This window comes from Vipera ursinii (assembly GCF_947247035.1).
Source record: "Vipera ursinii genome assembly, chromosome: Z".
NCBI classification, from domain to species: Eukaryota; Metazoa; Chordata; class Lepidosauria; order Squamata; family Viperidae; genus Vipera; species Vipera ursinii.
The window spans coordinates 111,364,107-111,382,209 of record NC_139517.1 but is presented as its reverse complement, the minus strand read 5'-3'; the positions used below and the strand labels follow the sequence as shown (position 1 = coordinate 111,382,209).

Sequence of the window (18,103 nt, the reverse complement as noted above, 5' to 3'; positions counted from 1 at the left end):
TTCAAAGCCCAGATTCGGCCATATTGCTTTCTTCTTCCAAGCCAAAGCCATGCCCACCAGTGGGTGTTATGTTAGACGAAGGGGAACAGAAAGATCAAATGGCACGCAAGGCTACAGTGATGCCTGAATCTAATGTTATAGCACTATCTGCTGGTGAATTTGTTTTACAAGATAGAAATGATTTATTATATGGAATGCAAGAGCAAATTAAGAGAATGCAAAATGTGTTTACACAGATGTCTATTCATCAATCATTGCTCCAAGCTGATGATGCTAGAAGTCCTGTTAATACTGCTACTAGCCAGGTTCCTGTCTCAGATAGAGCACAGCAGCCTTTAGCCCAAGTGCAGTTACCACTGGGTTCTCAAATTCAAAGGCCAATGCCAACTGCAGGCCAATTTAATGTAGCAGCTCAAGTGCCAGCGCCTTCTGCTGGCCAGGGTGGAATTGCAGCTCAAATGCAGCCACAGCCAGCACCGGTACCAGTGGCAGTTCCAATGCATCTGCCCCAATTCTTGGCACAGGCACCACCAGTGCCTCCTGCAGGTCAAGTCCGGATTGCACAACCTGCGCAGCCAGTACCTCAAATGCATGTTCCTCAACAGGCATCTTCTATTGTACCACTGGCTGGCGATTCAAAATTGAAGCGATCAGAACAAAATTATAGGGCATGGGTCAGTGAAGTTGGACTTTTGCTTCGCAGAGAAGGTACTCATTGCATGGTATTTAATCCTCCTAACCAGCCATGGACTCCTGATATATGGGACTTGAATAATAAAGCATGCACAACATTATTGATGTCAATGGACACTGAATTGCAGCTTACGTTTTCACAAGATGCAACTGCTCAACAAATTTGGACTCATTTAGAAGCATGTTATAGGCCTACGTCAATTGAGTCTACATGTTTGCTTTTGTTCGAGTTCCATGGCTCTAGATTAAAACCTGGTGAACATATTGGAGAACATTTAGCTAAAATGAAAGGGATAAGAAGAGAACTGGGTGAAAATGGCTATCCTATTGATGACTTTCAAATGATCAGCATTATTAACTCATTGAACTATGAATGGAAAGATGCTATTACCAAGATTAATCAAGTGCCCATTGCTCAACACACAGTGGATCATGTATGCAGAATTTTAACCAAAGAAGAAGCACTTATGCAAGCTGCACCACATTTGAGAGGACCACCTGCATCAAGAGCTCCAGCGAGGCGTTCCTTACATGAAAGAGCCTATGTTCCAAGGATGCCAAGATGTTACATCTGCAATCGTGTGGGACATGCCACCCGGGATTGTCCCCAATGATTTCCAGTGCCCGCCACGTACCAGCCCAGAGGAACAGATTCCAGAGGAGGCAGAGGTAGAGGCAGAGGACAAGGTCATAGTCGTGGTCCCAGGTGTGATCCACAAGCTCCACTTGCCACATTGGCTTTAACCAACGATCCACAACCTCAACCAGAGTATGACAGACAACTTCTTTGGACTTTGGACAGTGGAGCAGCATTACATGTTACCTATAGAAAAGAGCTTTATACAGAGATGCACGAGCCTGAACCTGAACTTTGTGAGCTTTACTCTTTTTCTTTTTTTTTTATTATTTTTTAAAAAAATTTACAATACATATCCCCAAAACCCACCCACCCCAAACCACCTCCCTTCCCCCCACTTCCCAGAGCTGAATACAGGGTTATAGATATAATAATCATATTCTAACTAAAATTATCCATAAAAATATGGAATGCTTCACGAATTTGCGTGTCATCCTTGCGCAGAGGCCATGCTAATCTTCTCTGTATCATTCCAATTTTAGTATATGTGCTGCCGAAGTGAGCACAGCTTTACTCTTTTTCAAATCATCCTGTTTAGGTCAAGGGAAAAGGAACTGTTTATATTGAAGAGCTCGATGCATTTATTCCTGATGTTTATTATGTACCATCAGCTAAAAGTAATTTGCTTAGTCAGAGTCACTTGTCTAGGGTATCAAAATTCCAGGTTCATCATCTTGAAAAGGCAAGTTATATAGTTAAAGACGGAGATATTGTTGCTGAAACCATGCTGATTGGTGGTGTTTATTACATAAAGCCAAAGTCTAAGCTGCAAGAGCAGGCAAGTATATTTGCAGGACCGTCTGCTACCAGGAACATTTTCCCATCGCCCTGTGCGCTCACACAGAGGGACTTTTCAGGGTGCCGTCGGCCAGACAATGTCGGCTGGCGACCCCCAGGGGGAGGGCCTTCTCTGTTGGAGAACCTGCTTGATGGAATCAACTCCCCTGGGAGCTCCGAATGGCCCCAGATCTTCGGTCCTTTTGCCGTGACCTTAAGACATATCTTTTCCAACAGGCCGACCTGGACTGATGATAATGGGGTTTTTTATTATGATTTTAAATGTTTTTATTGGTTTTAGTGGGACTTTGACACAATTTAATTCTTTTTTAATATTTGTATTTATTTGTATTTTATTGTTGTTAGCCGCCCTGAGTCCTTCGGGAGATAGGGCGACATACAAGTCTCATTATAAATAAAATAAATAAATAAATAAAGTATACAAGATCCAAAAAGGGAGAGAGCAGGCCCAGTGAGAGATGTCCCAGTGAGAGATGCTGTTATTATTTCAAAGGCTCCTAAAGCCAACAAGAAGACAAATAAGACACAGGTTGCTCACGGCAAGTCTGAGGTTCCTGATAAACATGTTAATGTTGAGAATTCACTAACAGGTAAACCTTTGCATTACAGGTGTACTCATAAGTGGCATAGAAGATTGGGTCATGCCAGTTTCCGTGTTCTGAAGAAGATGCCAGAGTTCGCAAGAGGTTTGGATCTAAAGGTGTGTAAGGTGTTCTTGGATTGTGCTATCTGCAAAAAATCCAAATCCAAAGCAGCAGCAATTCCACAGGCTACACGCCTGTTAACACACATTTTTGATTTGGTACACACCGACATAGTGGGTCCTTTTACACCACAATTGGTGGTAAAAGATATTTATTGACAATTGTTGATAATTACTCTAGATATGGATATGTATTTCCTATGAGAGAAAAATCTGAGACCTTTCAGATCTTTAAAGACTTTGCTGCTCTTGTCTATACCCAATATGAAGTCAGCATCGCCAGAATTCAGAGTGATCACGGTGCTGAATTCATGTCTCAGTGTTTTCAGGACTGGATGCGTAAGAATGGCAGACTACACCAGACCTCAGCTCCTTACACTCTGGCTGAAAATGGAGTGGCAGAATGCAGAAACGGGGTTCTGCAAACAATGATGCGTTGTCTACTTGAAGATGCTAACCTCAGTCTCCCATACTGGGGTGAGGCTATTAAATATGCTAATCATATCATCAACCGTACTTGGAATAGTGTAATAAATCAGACCCCTTATTTTATTTTATATGGACACTAGCCTGATCTCTCGCATCTCCATATTTTTGGTTCATACGCTATGGTGAATATTCCTTTAGCTCAAAGAAAGAAAGGGGGTCCTGCAGCAAAAAGAATGAGATTTATGGGTATTGATGAAAATTCAAAATGGAGCATATACATCGACTCTTCTCATGTAATAGTGATTTCACAATCCGCTACTTTTGAGGAAGATGCTGACTGGTCCAGGATTCATTCTAACGATCCTGGAGTTTATTTTCCTAGAGATGATGCTGCTAATGCCACGCAGCCTGATGATCAAGATTCACAGGCGAATGTTCCTTCCACGAGTTATTCTCAATCTACTGTTCCGTCTTTGCAAGCTGCTGATGATGCCGCTGGCGACGATGAAGACGAGGACGAAACGGAAGAAGAATGGACGGTTGGTCCGAGACGTTCCAAGAGGCCCACAAAAGGAATCCCTCCAAAACGGTATTCGTGGCAAGTAACGAAAGCACCTTTACCTTTGATTTGTAATGTTACACTTCCTTCTGAAGTTCACACAAATCAAACATCTTCCTGAATCAGAGCAAGATAAATGGTATGAGACAATGCAGGCTGAAATGGACAGTCTAAAGAAACTTCAAGTGTTTACGCCTGCAAGCCCTCCAGCAAACAAGAAAGTTATTGGCACTCAATGGGTCTACAGAATTAAAAAGAAGCCAAATGGTGAGTCGTTGTATAAGGCCAAACTTGTAGCCCAGGGTTTTTCTCAACGTTATCCTGAGGACTATACAAATACTTCTTCACCCACAGTGCAGACTGAGAGTGTGAAAATCGCCTTAGCCACTGCAACTGTCCTTGGTTTAGAGGTTTTCCAGTTTGACGTTGAAACGGCTTATCTACATGCTGATCTAGATGAAGAAATTTATGTGAAAGGTCCTCCAGGTTTCTGACAACAGGAAGGGGATACTTGGTTTCTACACAAAAGTCTTTGTGGTCTGAAACAGTCTGGTTTAATGTGGTACTTATGTCTTTCTGACGAACTAAATTCAATGGGCTTTATTAAGTCCAAAACAGATGAATGCGTGTTTACTAAAAGATCTGATAATAGGTATGAGATAGTTCTTGTTTACGTTGATATTGTTTATATTGGTCCAAATAAGCAGATGAGTGGGTCATGCTCAGGGGTGACTCTCCTCGGGGGGGGGGCTGCTGGTAAGGAGGGGACCACAGGGGGAGGCAGGGCTGGGGCGATGGTGTGCATGCCCACAGAGCGGGCTGAGTGCTGCCTCTAGCACACGTGCCATAGGTTCACCACCACTGCCCTAAGACCTGGTTTTACTCCCGGGATTGGGTGGGAGTCCCCCTGAGGTTGTTTTGCTCTGTTTGGTTGCCATTTTAGTTTTGTATTTAAATGTTGCTGGTTTTTGCTTGTTATCTCAGATTAGCTTGAATTGGGCAGCTCAAAAAAACTTGAAATAGAATGAACAAGAGAGCTGATTGTTTCTGGCATTATCTGAAGCCAATATTATTGATTTGTGTAACTTTAATCCTATTGTTTCAATCCAAATAAAGATGTTGGGGGTGTACATTGCTCAGAATGAGTTATGCCTGGAACAGCCTATAAGATCAATGAATAACTAACTTAACCAGTCTACTTAATTAATCCAATTTCCTGGTTTCACTTGGGACACAGAACCATTCACGAATGACTGGGTTCACACAACACGGTAAGATGAAATGCTACTGGAATAGATTAACATTCCTGCAAAGAAAGATATAGGTATAGAGTTTGAGTACCATGATCCTGAAGTAGTTGACCACATAATTTATATATTAGGTAAAGCTTCCTGGAAACAAATAGAACTATATAGAAATAAGACAGTCAATTGTTGTTCCCTTCTCTGCACAAAGATTATTCAGTTTTCTAGTTAGCCCTGAGATCCCTGATGGTCTCTCATCCTGGGATGAAGACGGTGCTTTTCTGATATGAACCAGTCAATCTGGGACTGTAAAACAGGGGTGTCAAACTCAATTTCATTGAGGGCCACATCAGCATTGTGGTTGCCCTCAGGAAGCTGGGTGGGTATAGCCTGGATGGGCATGGCCTACTGGGTAGGCGTGGCTAAAGTGTGTATGGCCTACTGGGTAGGCGTGGCCAGCTCTACATTGTTTGCATCAAAGGTGCCTATGGGGGCCTGGGCAGGAGTGGGACAGATCTGAGGGTCTCTGGCAGAAGGAGGGTCTCTGGGCCAGGGCCAAGGCAGTGGGGGCCATTCCCTCACTGTTTCCAGGATGGCTTCGCAGGCCGCATGAAACCACTTCACGGGCCGGATCCGGTCCCCGGGCCTTGTGTTTGACGTTTCTGCTGTAGAATGTCCTAAATTCAACCTCTCCCCTTTCCAGCATCAGACCCTCGTCCCCTCGTTTGCACAACGCGTTCCAGATTTCCCTCGTTTGAGGTGGGCGCCTGCGCATCAATACCCTTCCTGCTCGAATTTCCAACTTTCCGTTTGTTCGTCACGCGCGTTGTTCTCCAGCCCCACCCCCGACCGATGTAGTCCGCTGCTCAAATTGATGGTTCCCTGTGCTTCACGCTGAAAGAACACCAGCCGTTTCGGCGCCTGCGCAGAGAGTGAGAGGGCAAACAAGCCGTTGGCATCCCTGCAGAAGGTGACGTCACTCTTCCCAAGCCAGCTGTCAACTCCGCCCTCATTTTAAAAAGGGGAGGTCTCGGTTTCGCCGGTCGCGGGTGCCTTTATGGCTGCCATATTGGGAAGGAAGTCAGTGCAGGAGGTAGCGGTACAGTAAGGGCGGAAAAGCCCTTCTTCACTTCTAGTGCGGAGAAGGACGTAGTTATTCCCCTAGACCAAAGAAAATTTAATTCGGCGGTGGATTCAGGAGCTGAGCGGCACGGTAGCTTGACAGGCAGCATCCCAACGGGAAAAACGGTGTGGCTGCAGCGGGCGGCGGCGGCTTTGGCCTAAGATGGCGGACCCGGCGGAGTGCAACATCAAAGTGATGTGTCGCTTCAGACCCCTCAACGATTCGGAAGTGATTCGAGGCGACAAGTATATTGCCAAGTTCCAGAGCGAAGATACCGTAGTTATCGCGGTGAGTGGAGGGGCGGGTGGCTGGAAGAGGCTGGGTGGAAAGAGGGAGAAATGAAAGGGGTGGCAGCGGCGCCTTCGGGTCGCCCCAAAGGCTTGGCCATTGGCTGGAGGACCGGGTGATGGGGGGTGCAGCAGGTGAAGGTATTGGGATGGCTTGATATGGAAAGCTGATACTGGGGCCAAAAGTAGGGGCTGCGCCCGAGATGAATGAGGGTGTGAGAGATCTGGAGGTGGGACTGCCCGAGTGGAGTTGTGGGAGTAAAAGGGAAGGGCTGAACGAAGCCTGGCATCCCATGGGAAGTGTTTGTTTAAGAGCCTTCTCACATAATCAGGGAAGAATTCGAGCAGCTGTGAACTCTTTGGTCATTATCTCATCCACATATTGGAAAAGGTACCGAACTTACAGAAAAGCAGTCGGCTCCATGTTGTTGTACGCCTTATTGTGAAGAACCAGCGAGGTATTCAAAAGCATCAAAACAAAACCCACTGGTGACTCTTGTGTTCACAGAATATCGAAGAGCTCCCTTGTGGGGCTGTGAAGTCTGTAGTAAGTGCATGGTAGGAGCAGTAGTGGGATTATCTAACAGCAAGTTAATTGATAGCACCTGACACATTTGTAGTAGGTAGATTTCTATCCCAGCAAATTCTTATAGATCATTGGATAGCAAACTTGAGGAGCTTGCATAGATTACATTAATTTGTTATACAATATTGTACAAGTAGAATTAAAGCACAACTTGAATCCTATTACTAATGTTATAGGTGTTTGCAGAAAAGCATTTAATAATTTAGTGCTATATGTGGGACAGAAATATTAATGCCGGTAAGCTTTTATGCCAGACTCTTAAATGTTTCTGGATTTGGCATTCTGGAATATCTAATCTTATTTTTCAGGTTTTCTTCAAACAAAAATATGAATGTTTACATATGGAAGATAAGCTTTATGTTATTGATCAACTGTAGTTGATGCTGAGCTGTGTCAGCAGCTACTTTATAAAAAGTTAATTCAGAACTGAAGAAGAAAGGTTTGGGGAAAAATAAAACATAATTGGTTTGACTGCTCACTTTATAATACCTCTGTAATAATTACTATTAACATTTTTTTTCTTAATAAGTTTCAGATGAATTGTAACAACATCTGGAAGTCCTTTTTAAAGTTTTGTCTGATAGCTTATTCTAATTTAATATAGTGAAGTTTTGTGAAAATAACTTTTTATGAAGAGCTGAAAACTAAGTTAACTAGATTATTCTTATTGTTAAAATAAAACTTGTATGAATGACTTGCATAGCATAAAAAATCAGCTGAGCATTTGAAAAATTCCTTATAAATCTGAGGAAATATGAAAAAATGGAGTATTACTGGTAGATTCAAGAGGTCTCCCAGGAAGAGCATTTCAGAAATACATTTCTGACAAAGCTACTGAAAATATTTTCCTTTGAGTTAATTTTATTCAATTCAGTTTTACTCGGTTGCCAGCAAGAAATGTGACATAATTTCTTTATGGCAACCTTCCCTAACCTAAATGGTTTTATTTGCTGTAAATTTACCTCCATTGTAATAGTTACTCCTCATTACTACTGAGCAGTAGCTGGGGCTGAAATAGCCGCATATTTAAAGACATGTTGCAGAATTTGCTTTAAAATTTCCCGAACAATATCTCTCACTTGGAGTAATAAATTATTGTTTTGGTATGTTTGTCCTAAGCTTTAAAAGATTTTAAAAACTGATACTATTTTGAACTGTGCTTGGAAATGGTGGAGGAGGAAGTACAGATTTTTTGAGGATATGCTCCAAATCATAAACAGAGCTTTGAAGATGGAGAAATAACAAAAAAACCTTGTTTTTCTCGTGGTTTGAAAAAAGTCTTCTGTTTTTGTCCATATTTTCCTGGTTTTTCATAATTATGGTCCTAGTCTATCAATATCAAAATTACACTTTGAATTAATTCTTTGGCAGTCTTCAGAAGAAGCCTCGTGTGCATTACATTAGACCAGGGTCTTCAAACTTGGCCCTTTTATGACTTGTCGACTTCAACTCCCAGAATTCCTTAGCTAGTGTGCCTGGCTGAGGAATTCTGGGAGTTGAAGTCCACAAGTCATAAAAGGGCCAACTTTGAAGACCCCTGCACTACAGGCATCTGACTTGGGAGCTATAAGAATTGAATAATTTGAGGTATGGCATTGTTTATAGAATGGGTATATTTGGCACAATAGACAAAGATACCTACTTGGCCAAATTTTATAAAAAAATAGAGAAATTTTTGTGATATAGAAAACTTCCAAGTGTCGCAGAATTATAGCTATTGGGACATTTTTTCTCTCTAAGGCTCATATTTACTTCATACATGCTAAAAAAAGTCATAAAAGGGAATTAAGATACCACCTTGGAGAAAATTGATTAGAACTGCCCAAATGTAGTTTATAATCAATATCTAAAATGTTTTCATTTTTTTCTAACTCCTTTTTTCTTTCTTTCTCACATTTATTATATTTTTACAGTATTCCCTACGCATTTAAAATATTTTAATAAAAACTGTTTTGAAAATATAGCCCATACAGTATACTAATTTCCCAGCAAGGTTTCCTTTTTGTTTATTTTAGATATTTGAGTTGGCTTATCATATCTTTGTGTCTTTAGTGGTTCAGTCTGCTCTGAGTTCATTGTATATAGACTACAATTGTACTAGAGGAGAAGTTAAAACGGAAGTGAAAATGAGGCTAGTCCTGACTGAGACCTAACAAACTATTAACTTGCTGTGTGGAATAAGTATGCTTTCAGCAAATGAATGAGGGCTGTTGAAATATAGACTAGGGCTTTTCAACCTTTTCACCCATTGTACCACGTTTAGGATAAGGCAATATCTGAGTACCTACAGTCGCCCAGCAAGGTGTCAAAAACTTGACCAAAAAAAAGGGGGAAAAATGATAAAGTACAAGTAGTCCTCGATTTGCTTTAGTGACTATTCGAAGTTACAACGGTACTGAAAAAAGTGACTTATGACCATTTTTCACACTTATGACTGTTGCAGCATCCCCAGGATCATGTGATTTACATTCAGATACTTGGCAACTGATTCATACTTATGACCTTCACAGTGTCCCTGGGTCATGTGATCAATGTCCGGGGGGGGCGTGGCATGGCCAGCTTATCACTCAAGTTGCCGGCGACCTGTGGAGGGGGGATCCGTTGGTCTCTGATGGAGGGGGGTGGATGCCTTCCTTCCCTCCCTCTCTCCCATTGTCCTTTCTTTCCTTCCCTCCCTCTTTGTGTCTTCTTCCTTCCCTCTCTTCCATTGTCTCTCCTCCCTCTCATTGTCCTTCCCCTCCTTCCTTCCCTCTTTGTCCCTTCCTTCCTTCCCCCCCCTCCTTTCCAAGCAACCTGCTAGTCCAAACTACAAATATTGCACCTCACACAACCTGCCCATCTCCCATTTTCAGGTAGGTACATTACAAACCGGCTGCTTCTCCCAGTCATTTTTTCCCTACCAGAGCCCAGCATTCGAGCCAGGTTCCCTATCCTCTCTGTGTACATCGTTCTTCCCATAGCACTCCCCAGTGCTGTCGAGAGATGCCCATTTCTGGCCGCATTGCTACTGTTAATTTTCACCTGCCTGACGGAAGAGAGCGATGCTTTTTTCCCTCCAAAGGAAGGGAGACAAACCCGAATCGCCACCAAGTCACCCTTCCTTCGGGCGAAGTAATCTTGCAATGCAAAAATGTGGGAGCGCCGTCTTTTGCAAAGGGCAGCATGTGCGCCCCATGAGCAAAGGAGGAGAGCAGCCAAGCAACCTGCTACAAACTACAAATACTGCTTCTTGGGATGGGGTGGGGGGAATGGAAAGGAAATGTCTGGAAATCATGCAAAAACTTTTCCTCTTACTGCTATTCTTCCAAGTTGCAAAGGAAAAGCAGAAAGAAATACTGCTTCTTGGGATGGAGTGGGGGGGGACGGAGAGGAAACATCTGGAAATCATGCAAGAACTTTTCCTCTTATTGCTATTATTCTTCCAAGTTGCAAAGGAAAAGCAGAAATAAATACTGCTTCTTGGGATGGAATGGGGTGGGAGAGGAAACGTCTGGAAATCATGCAAGAACTTTTCCTCAATGATGGCTACTGCTAAGCTTGTAAGCCGCCCTGAGTCTTCGGAGAAGGCTGGGATATAAATGGAATAAAAAAAAAAGCAGAAACAGCCCAGCCGCATAGGTCAAGCTCGGCTCTCTTTCTCCCTTAAACGCGGTTCATCAGGAGCTCTGGTGCTTCCTACGCTTCCAGCGGGGAGACTGAAAGCTTTTTCACCGACCTGGGGCAACTTTGCAAAAAACAGCAAAAGAGCACGGAGAAGCGCAGCTCAGCTGTACTTGCACACCCCGAACCCGCACTCCTGCCCCGCTCACTTGCTTTCCACTTGCTTGCGGGGCACTCGGAAGTGGGCGCCGCTTGGAAGCCACCCGCACAGGCCGCTTGGAGGCCGCCCGTGCCCGCTCAGAAGCTGGCGGCGCTCAGAATCCACCCGCACAGGGCGCATTAGTCATCTGTGCCCGCTCAGAAGCTGGCGCCACTTGGAAGCCACCTGCACAGGCTGGTTGGAGGCCGCCCACGCGGGGCACATCGGAAGCTACCTACACCTGCTCAGAAGCTGGCGCTGCTCGGAAACCAACCGCGCAGGGCACTTGGAGGCTGCCCACGTGGGGCGCATCAGTCACCCGTGCCTTCTTAGAAGTTGGCGCCACTCGGAAGCCACCCATGCAGGCTGCTTGCAGGCCGCCTGCGCCCGCTCAGAAGCCACCCGTGTGGGGCGCTTAGAGGCCACCAGTGCCCACTCAGAAGCCAGCGGCACTCAGAAGCCATCCACGCAGGGCGCTTGGAGGTCGTCTGGTGCTCAGAAGTAGCCCGCGCTCAGAAGCTGTGCTCTGGGTGCAGAAGCGCGGCTCACCTGTAGTTGCACATGGCGATCTTGCACTCCTGCCCCGCTCACTTGCTTTCTGCTAGCTTGCGGAAAACATGCTGCTTGCTAAGTGAAGCCCCAGGATCAGCGGGCTACATGCACCCTTCCTCGTTTGCTGCTCCTCAGAAAACAGGCCATGCCAATCTGCCCCTTTCTTTTCTCTTCTGGGTGCACTGGAGGCTCCAGTCCACTTAATATGTCACCACAGATCCTGGGGATTCAGGCAAGCTCTGCAGCTGCAACTGATCTCCTCCAGGTCTGTGCGGCTCCATTTTAATTTGTTCCCTCCCCCACTCCAATTAGCTAGGCAGGCTCATGGACCACCAGCCAGGTGCTCGCGTACCACAGGTGGTACGCATACCACCGGTTGAAAAGCCCTGATATAGACTACCTGTTGCAAGCAAGCAATTTATTAAGGAGGGGATATCTATATTTCTTTAATAAGTTTTAAAGTTTATTGTAAAATATAAAACTTTAAAAGCAATTTTCACATATTGAAATTTACTGAAGTTACAGAAGAAGAATGTGTTTCTACAATATATACATTTTGCTGATACTTGTCATGTTCTAATAAGCTAATTCAGATATGTAACATTTGTGTTGGGCTCAACAATGAAATGTTTCCAATTTCTCAAGGTACATTAGGGCCATAATTTTTGTTGGTACTTAATTTTTAAAGTATTCAGGACTGCTAATTATTTTGCAGGGCACATTTTTATTTTAGATTTTTTATTCCTTTATTATTTTTTTAAACAATTCAAGGCACCAAATATATATATAGTATTCCTTCCTCTTTTCATTTTTCCCCCACAACATCCCTGTGATGTGAGTTGAGCTAAAAGCCAGTGATTGTCCCAAAATCACCCAGTCAACTTTCATGCTTAAGGTAGGACAAATTATTTGTGCTTTATGTGCAATGCATGCCTATCAGGCACACACACAGAGATAAAGGTTTCTGATAAACAGACAAAAGTATATATTGACAGAATTGTTTAAAATTGGGTGCATGGACCTTTTTATTTCATGATTGATGGACATCCACTATTTTTATTTGACCTTATAATGAACAATTATTTTTGATGCTACACCCTTAAGTCTTCTGTCAGATGCCAAGGTTCTTGGGGGGGTTGATTTTTTTTAAAAAATTGACTGGTTTTCACCGATTCCAAAATCTGATGTGATGAATGGATTTTTTTTCATGAGAACTCTGCAAAACATGAAGACATGCTTCATGCTGGGTAAATCAGATGAAAAGTGTGTGAATTCAGTTTGTCAGAATAAGGCAAGTAGTTCCTAAAAAAATGAACTCATGTTTGTTCAGATTAAAGGCTGCAATCCAATATTTTCTCAAAACAGTTAACCAAGCACCTGTGGAAAGTTTGTAAACAACATATGGACAGTTACACTTTCCCATGTGTTCCTTATAACTGGTGACAAGGGCTTGTTGATCTCATGAGAGAAATTACAGCAGTCGGAATTAATAGTCATGAAAACCTTTGATTGTCACTCTCATGATGTCATTCGATTAGGAAATTTATATCTTAAGCAATGTTTACTTCATAACTTTAATAAAGTTTAATGTAAGTTAAATAAATACTAGAGCTATGCATATATTAGAAATGTTAAGGGACAAGAACTTTGGATAGTATATGAGCATAGCACATCTTTTTAATGAATAAATGAGTACTGTATAAGAATATCTTAAAGTAGCAGAATCTTTTTCACCTCACAGAGCCTAGATAGGCCTTTTTTCCTGTCTGTAATAGAAATCAACAATGAATGTAATAATAAACTTCTTTAATATTCCTCATACTTCTCTAAATCTAATTTCTTAACTTGTAAAGTGTTTTAATTAAAACAAAATGGAAATTCTTGATTATAAATTTGTAATGATTAGAAACAATTTTCCCTAGAAATTGGGAAGCTTTAATATCAGGAGATAACAAATTTATCTTCAAAATCAGTAAACTATTATTTATGTATTCTCTTCAGAATTAATGCTACTTGTTTTTGCTATCATGTACTGGTATAAAACAGATTTCAGGGTTTTTTTTAAGAATACAGTGGTTTTTGTGAAATCAGCTTTGTAGTGATTTATATAAAACACATTTAACAGAGTTAATAAAAGTATTAGTATATTCTTAATTTGTAAGAAAGGGACGCGGTGGCTCAGTGGGTTAGGACGCTGAGCTTGTCGATCAGAAGGTCAGCAGTTTGGCGGGTCAAATCCCGAGTGCCGCGTAACAGAGTGAGCGCCTGTTACTCGTCCCAGCTTCTGCCAACCTAGCAGTTCGAAAGCACGTAAAAATGCAAGTAGAAAAATAGGGACCACTATGGTGGGAAGGTAACAGCGTTCTGTGCGCCTTTGGCGTCTAGTCATGCCAGCCACATGACCACGGAGATGTCCTCGGACAAGCGCTGGCTCTTCGGCTTTGAAACGGAGATGAGCACCGGCCCCTAGAGTCGGAAACGACTAGCACGCTTGTGCGGGGGAACCTTTACCTTTACCTAATTTGTAAGAAGAATATTAAAAAAATTATTTTGAACCAAAAGCTGTTAAACCTACCTTTTTTTAACCATGTTGGAAACGAGACAATGTCTGAAAGTATTATTTCTTGAAGCAGCCTATTGAAATCAATCCTAGTTAGCACTTGATAGAATTATGAAACATCTTTGCTTAACTCTTTAGGAGTGTTGAGTATAATGGTAATCTTTAGACATTGAAATATATGATTCAGATTTGTTCTTAATTTAAAATTAGCAGTGTATTACAATTCTTAAAAAGCTCTTGTTTTATCAGTTAATATATTTTTGGATTACTATTTTTATAGTCTTTAGACTGTTCACTACTTTAGCATCCAGTACTGTTTATACAGTATTTCAATCTAGTAAGGGAAGCATCATTTAATATTTCAGCTAAAAACATTTCTAGAAACTATAAAATATATATTTATCATTCCAGTGTTTGTTCCTTTGGCAGAAAAATTAGTAAGAATTGCATTGCATTTTAAACACAGGAAAAAATATTTATTTATATCCCGCCTTTATTATTTTCACAAATAACTCAAGAGAGTGAACATATCCAATGCACTTTCTTGCTCCTATTTTCTCTACAATAACAAGAACCATGTGAGGTGAGTTGGGCTGAGAAAGTATGACTGATCTAAGGTCATGCATCTGGCTTTCATGGCTAAGATGGGACTTGAACGTATGGTCTTCTGTTTTCTAGCCTGGTCTTAACCACTTAATCACTAGGCCAAAGCTGGCTATCATCAAAATGAGATGAAATAATAAAATTATTCAAAGCTAAAATTAACAGTTTCAGGTTATATTGGATCCCTGCATCTTTTCTAACATTTTCAAAGACATGTCATGACGGCCAGTTTTAATGGTTAAATCACTGCTTTCAATGTCTGAAAAAATTGCTGGATATTCATGCGTGTATATTTATTTAAAATACTCTCAATCATTGGGTAAAATTCACCTTGAAAATCACCTTTCCTTTTGCTGGCATTTGTAATCAGTTTTATTATTAAATCGATTAGATGGGAGATATAGAAGTCTAATAATTAAATAAACTGAAAGAAAATTAGTTTTTTCAAGGAACAGTTTGAGGTTTAGCAAAAAAATATTTTTATTACCAAACATTTGGTATACAACGTAACCCATGACCCAACATTAATTGGAATACCAAAGGATTTATTCTAAATTTATAACTTTGTTTATTTTTTCCAGTCTAAGCCTTATATATTTGACCATGTATTCCAGTCACACACATCACAAGAACAAGTATATAATGATTGTGCTAAAAAGATTGTCAAAGGTAAGAGGAGACAATTTTACTTAAATAATAATAAAATACTGGAGTCACAGGTGTAGTTTTGTGTCTTATAACCTGTTTTGCCTTTTAAAACACTAATTTAGTAGCAAGACCAAACAGTATAGTTTAGGTTCAGAATTTAGCTTGTTCTTTAAATCTGACACAGAGTTAAAATTCAGCCTAATGTCTGAAGGGGGAGATGCTTTTTTCATATATCTTTCAGAAATATGCCAAGAGACCCACTCCAAAATTTACGAAATAAACCCAAATTTATAATAATAATTAGTAATAGTAATTAATATAATAATAATAACAGCAGCAGCAGCAGCAGCAGCAACTGGGAAATCAGATAATAACAAGACCTGGCAATGGCTAAGAGCAGGAAAGTTGAAGAAAGAGACCAAGGGACTAATTCTGACTGCACAAGACCAAGCCTTAAGGACAAATGCATACAAAGTCAAAATTGAGAATACAGCAACAGACAGTAAGTACCACCTATGCAAAGAAGCTGAAGAAACAGTGGACCACCTGGTAAGCTGCTGCAAGAAGATCGCACAGACTGACTACAAGCAGTGGCATGACAAAGTAGCAACAATGGTGCACTGGAAGATCAGCAAGACATATCATTTGCCCGTAAGCAAGAACTGGTGGGATCATAAAATAGAGAAAGTCATGGAAAATGATAAAGTTAAACTGTTCTGGGACTTCAGAATTCAAACAGACAAGCACCTGCAACATAACACCCTCGACTTAACAATTGTTGATAAGAAAGACAAAAAAAGTCTGGATAGTGGACATGGCAGTGCCTGGAGACAGCAGAATAGACGAGAAAGAACCAGAGAAGATAACAAAATACAAAGACCTACAAATAGAAATAGAAAGACTTTGTGGCAAAGGCAACCAAGGATAGTACCAACAGTAATAGGCGCCTTGGGTGTAATCCCAAAACAACTGGAGCACCACTTGAACACCATTGGCACTGAAAAATTTGCCATTAGTCAATTGCAAAAGGCGGCCTTACTAGGAACTGCTTCCATCCTGCGACGATATCTATAATACCATCGAACATCTACATCTGCCTATCCCAGGTCCTTGGTAAGGACTTGATAGGTAGACAAAAATGCCAAATCCAGTCTGAACATCTGGCTGACTGTGCAATGATCAGTAATAATAACAACATAGTAATTAAATAGATAATTCAATTCAAACTGATTTTTCTCTGTGTGTAGTTTCTTGTAAAATAAATATATTCACCTTCACCTTTAAAATAAGATTTTTCTTCAGAATTAATTGCCACATTAATTTTTTTCTCATACATAGCAATTGACTGTTGGATAGAAAACCATGTACACATTTTTTCTTATTTCCACATACTGCAGACATACATTCGCTCTCTTCCTCTCAGTTATCCTTAGACCATTAAAAAACAAACAACTCTTACCTATTCTTTATATCCTGTTAAGCTTATTGAATGTTATCTATTAACTGTCATCTTCTAATCAGGAACTGACAGTGTAGGAAGCATTGTACTTGCTTCTTGCTTGCTACTGAGAATAATCATAAAGACATAAGAGAATATGAGGAAACAAAATGGAAATGAGAGATAGGTGACAATGAAAGAGAACTGAGAGTGCATAGTGGTTGTTTTGTCCTTGCACTAAAGATTGTATTGCTAGTGAATAAGAAGTACAAATCATATAGGATACTGTGAGAAAGCAGCAATAGCAAGGATGCAAGGACAACATTGCAAAGATTTTGTCCAGTAGTTTCTTTTTGTGGAACATATGGAAGCACCATAACTCAGCCATGCTATATTTAGGAAGAAAGTCCCTGGCACCTAGTGGATGTTTAAGGATGGGGTTAAGTTATACACCTTTATTAATGTTTAGATTGAATAGTAGAAACTCTGGTAGGGAGATAATATGGACCGAAATTCCTGATGTGCCAAGAAGTTAAATATTTGCACAGATCAAATATCTATTCTTCCTTTTTCCCACAATTGTCTTGCTTTATTAAACATTTTTATTGCATACAAAAGTACTGAACTCTCTGGAGCAAAACTTAATGAATCTTCCAAAGAAGAATATTGATTTCAAAATACAGTGCTTTGCATGAAGCTACTATGGAATCTATTATTAATGTACATTCTTTCTACTGTAGATGTACTTGAAGGATACAATGGTACAATTTTTGCTTATGGACAAACATCATCTGGGAAAACTCACACTATGGAGGTAAGGTATTACTAAATATGGTTACTTGGTGCATACTTCTCTTTACACATAAAAGTGTATTTAGTGAATAAGATTTATTTATTAAATAAATAAGATCCAAATGAAGGCAAACTAGCAATAATTGTAGAAATAAATGAAAAATTATAGCTCAGCAAGAAATTTCTTAGTAAAATTATGTAGTAGAAAACTCACAGACAATTATAAGCATTAATATAATTGTTTCTAGGGAATAATATTTCTGTTTATCAAGTTACCAATAGTATACATTCCATTTTAAGTAGCTAGTAAGTGTATTGTAACCACAGGTCACAATATGTAACATTCCATAAAAAACAACAAAAAAGAAAGTGTAAAATGCAATAATAAAAAGAGGATTAGATGTAAAAAGATCCAACAAAATAAGGCTAGACTTACAACTATGAACTTAAATATTTACTTCTAAATTTAAATGATAGGAGAGGAAAAATAGAGCTTAGTTGCTGATAGTTGGGAACACAGTAAAATAAGATATACTTAGTCCTTGATTAATGTCCACTTATTGAGCAGTTGTTCAAAGTTATAGTGGCACTAAATTAGTAATAATTTCTACCAGTCCTTAAAGTTCTGGACATCTTACCCCCCCCCCCCCAC

At 40.6% G+C, this 18,103-nt stretch overlaps 1 protein-coding gene across 3 annotated transcripts in view; it reads left to right on the top strand.

Annotated features, from left to right (window-relative positions):
* The first annotated feature begins 6,115 nt into the window (after positions 1–6,115).
* Positions 6,116–18,103, top strand: part of KIF5B (kinesin family member 5B) — a 48,555-nt gene continuing 36,567 nt past the window's right edge. For 2 of the 3 annotated variants that reach the window (XM_083376210.1, XM_083376209.1), the window contains exons 1-3: positions 6,116–6,474; positions 15,155–15,242; positions 17,400–17,473. In XM_083376210.1, the coding sequence (XP_083232336.1) occupies positions 6,349–6,474; positions 15,155–15,242; positions 17,400–17,473 (288 nt within the window). In that variant the 5' untranslated portion in view covers positions 6,116–6,348. The remainder of the gene's footprint in view (positions 6,475–15,154; positions 15,243–17,399; positions 17,474–18,103) is intronic. The other variant, XM_083376212.1, reaches the window with a different exon arrangement.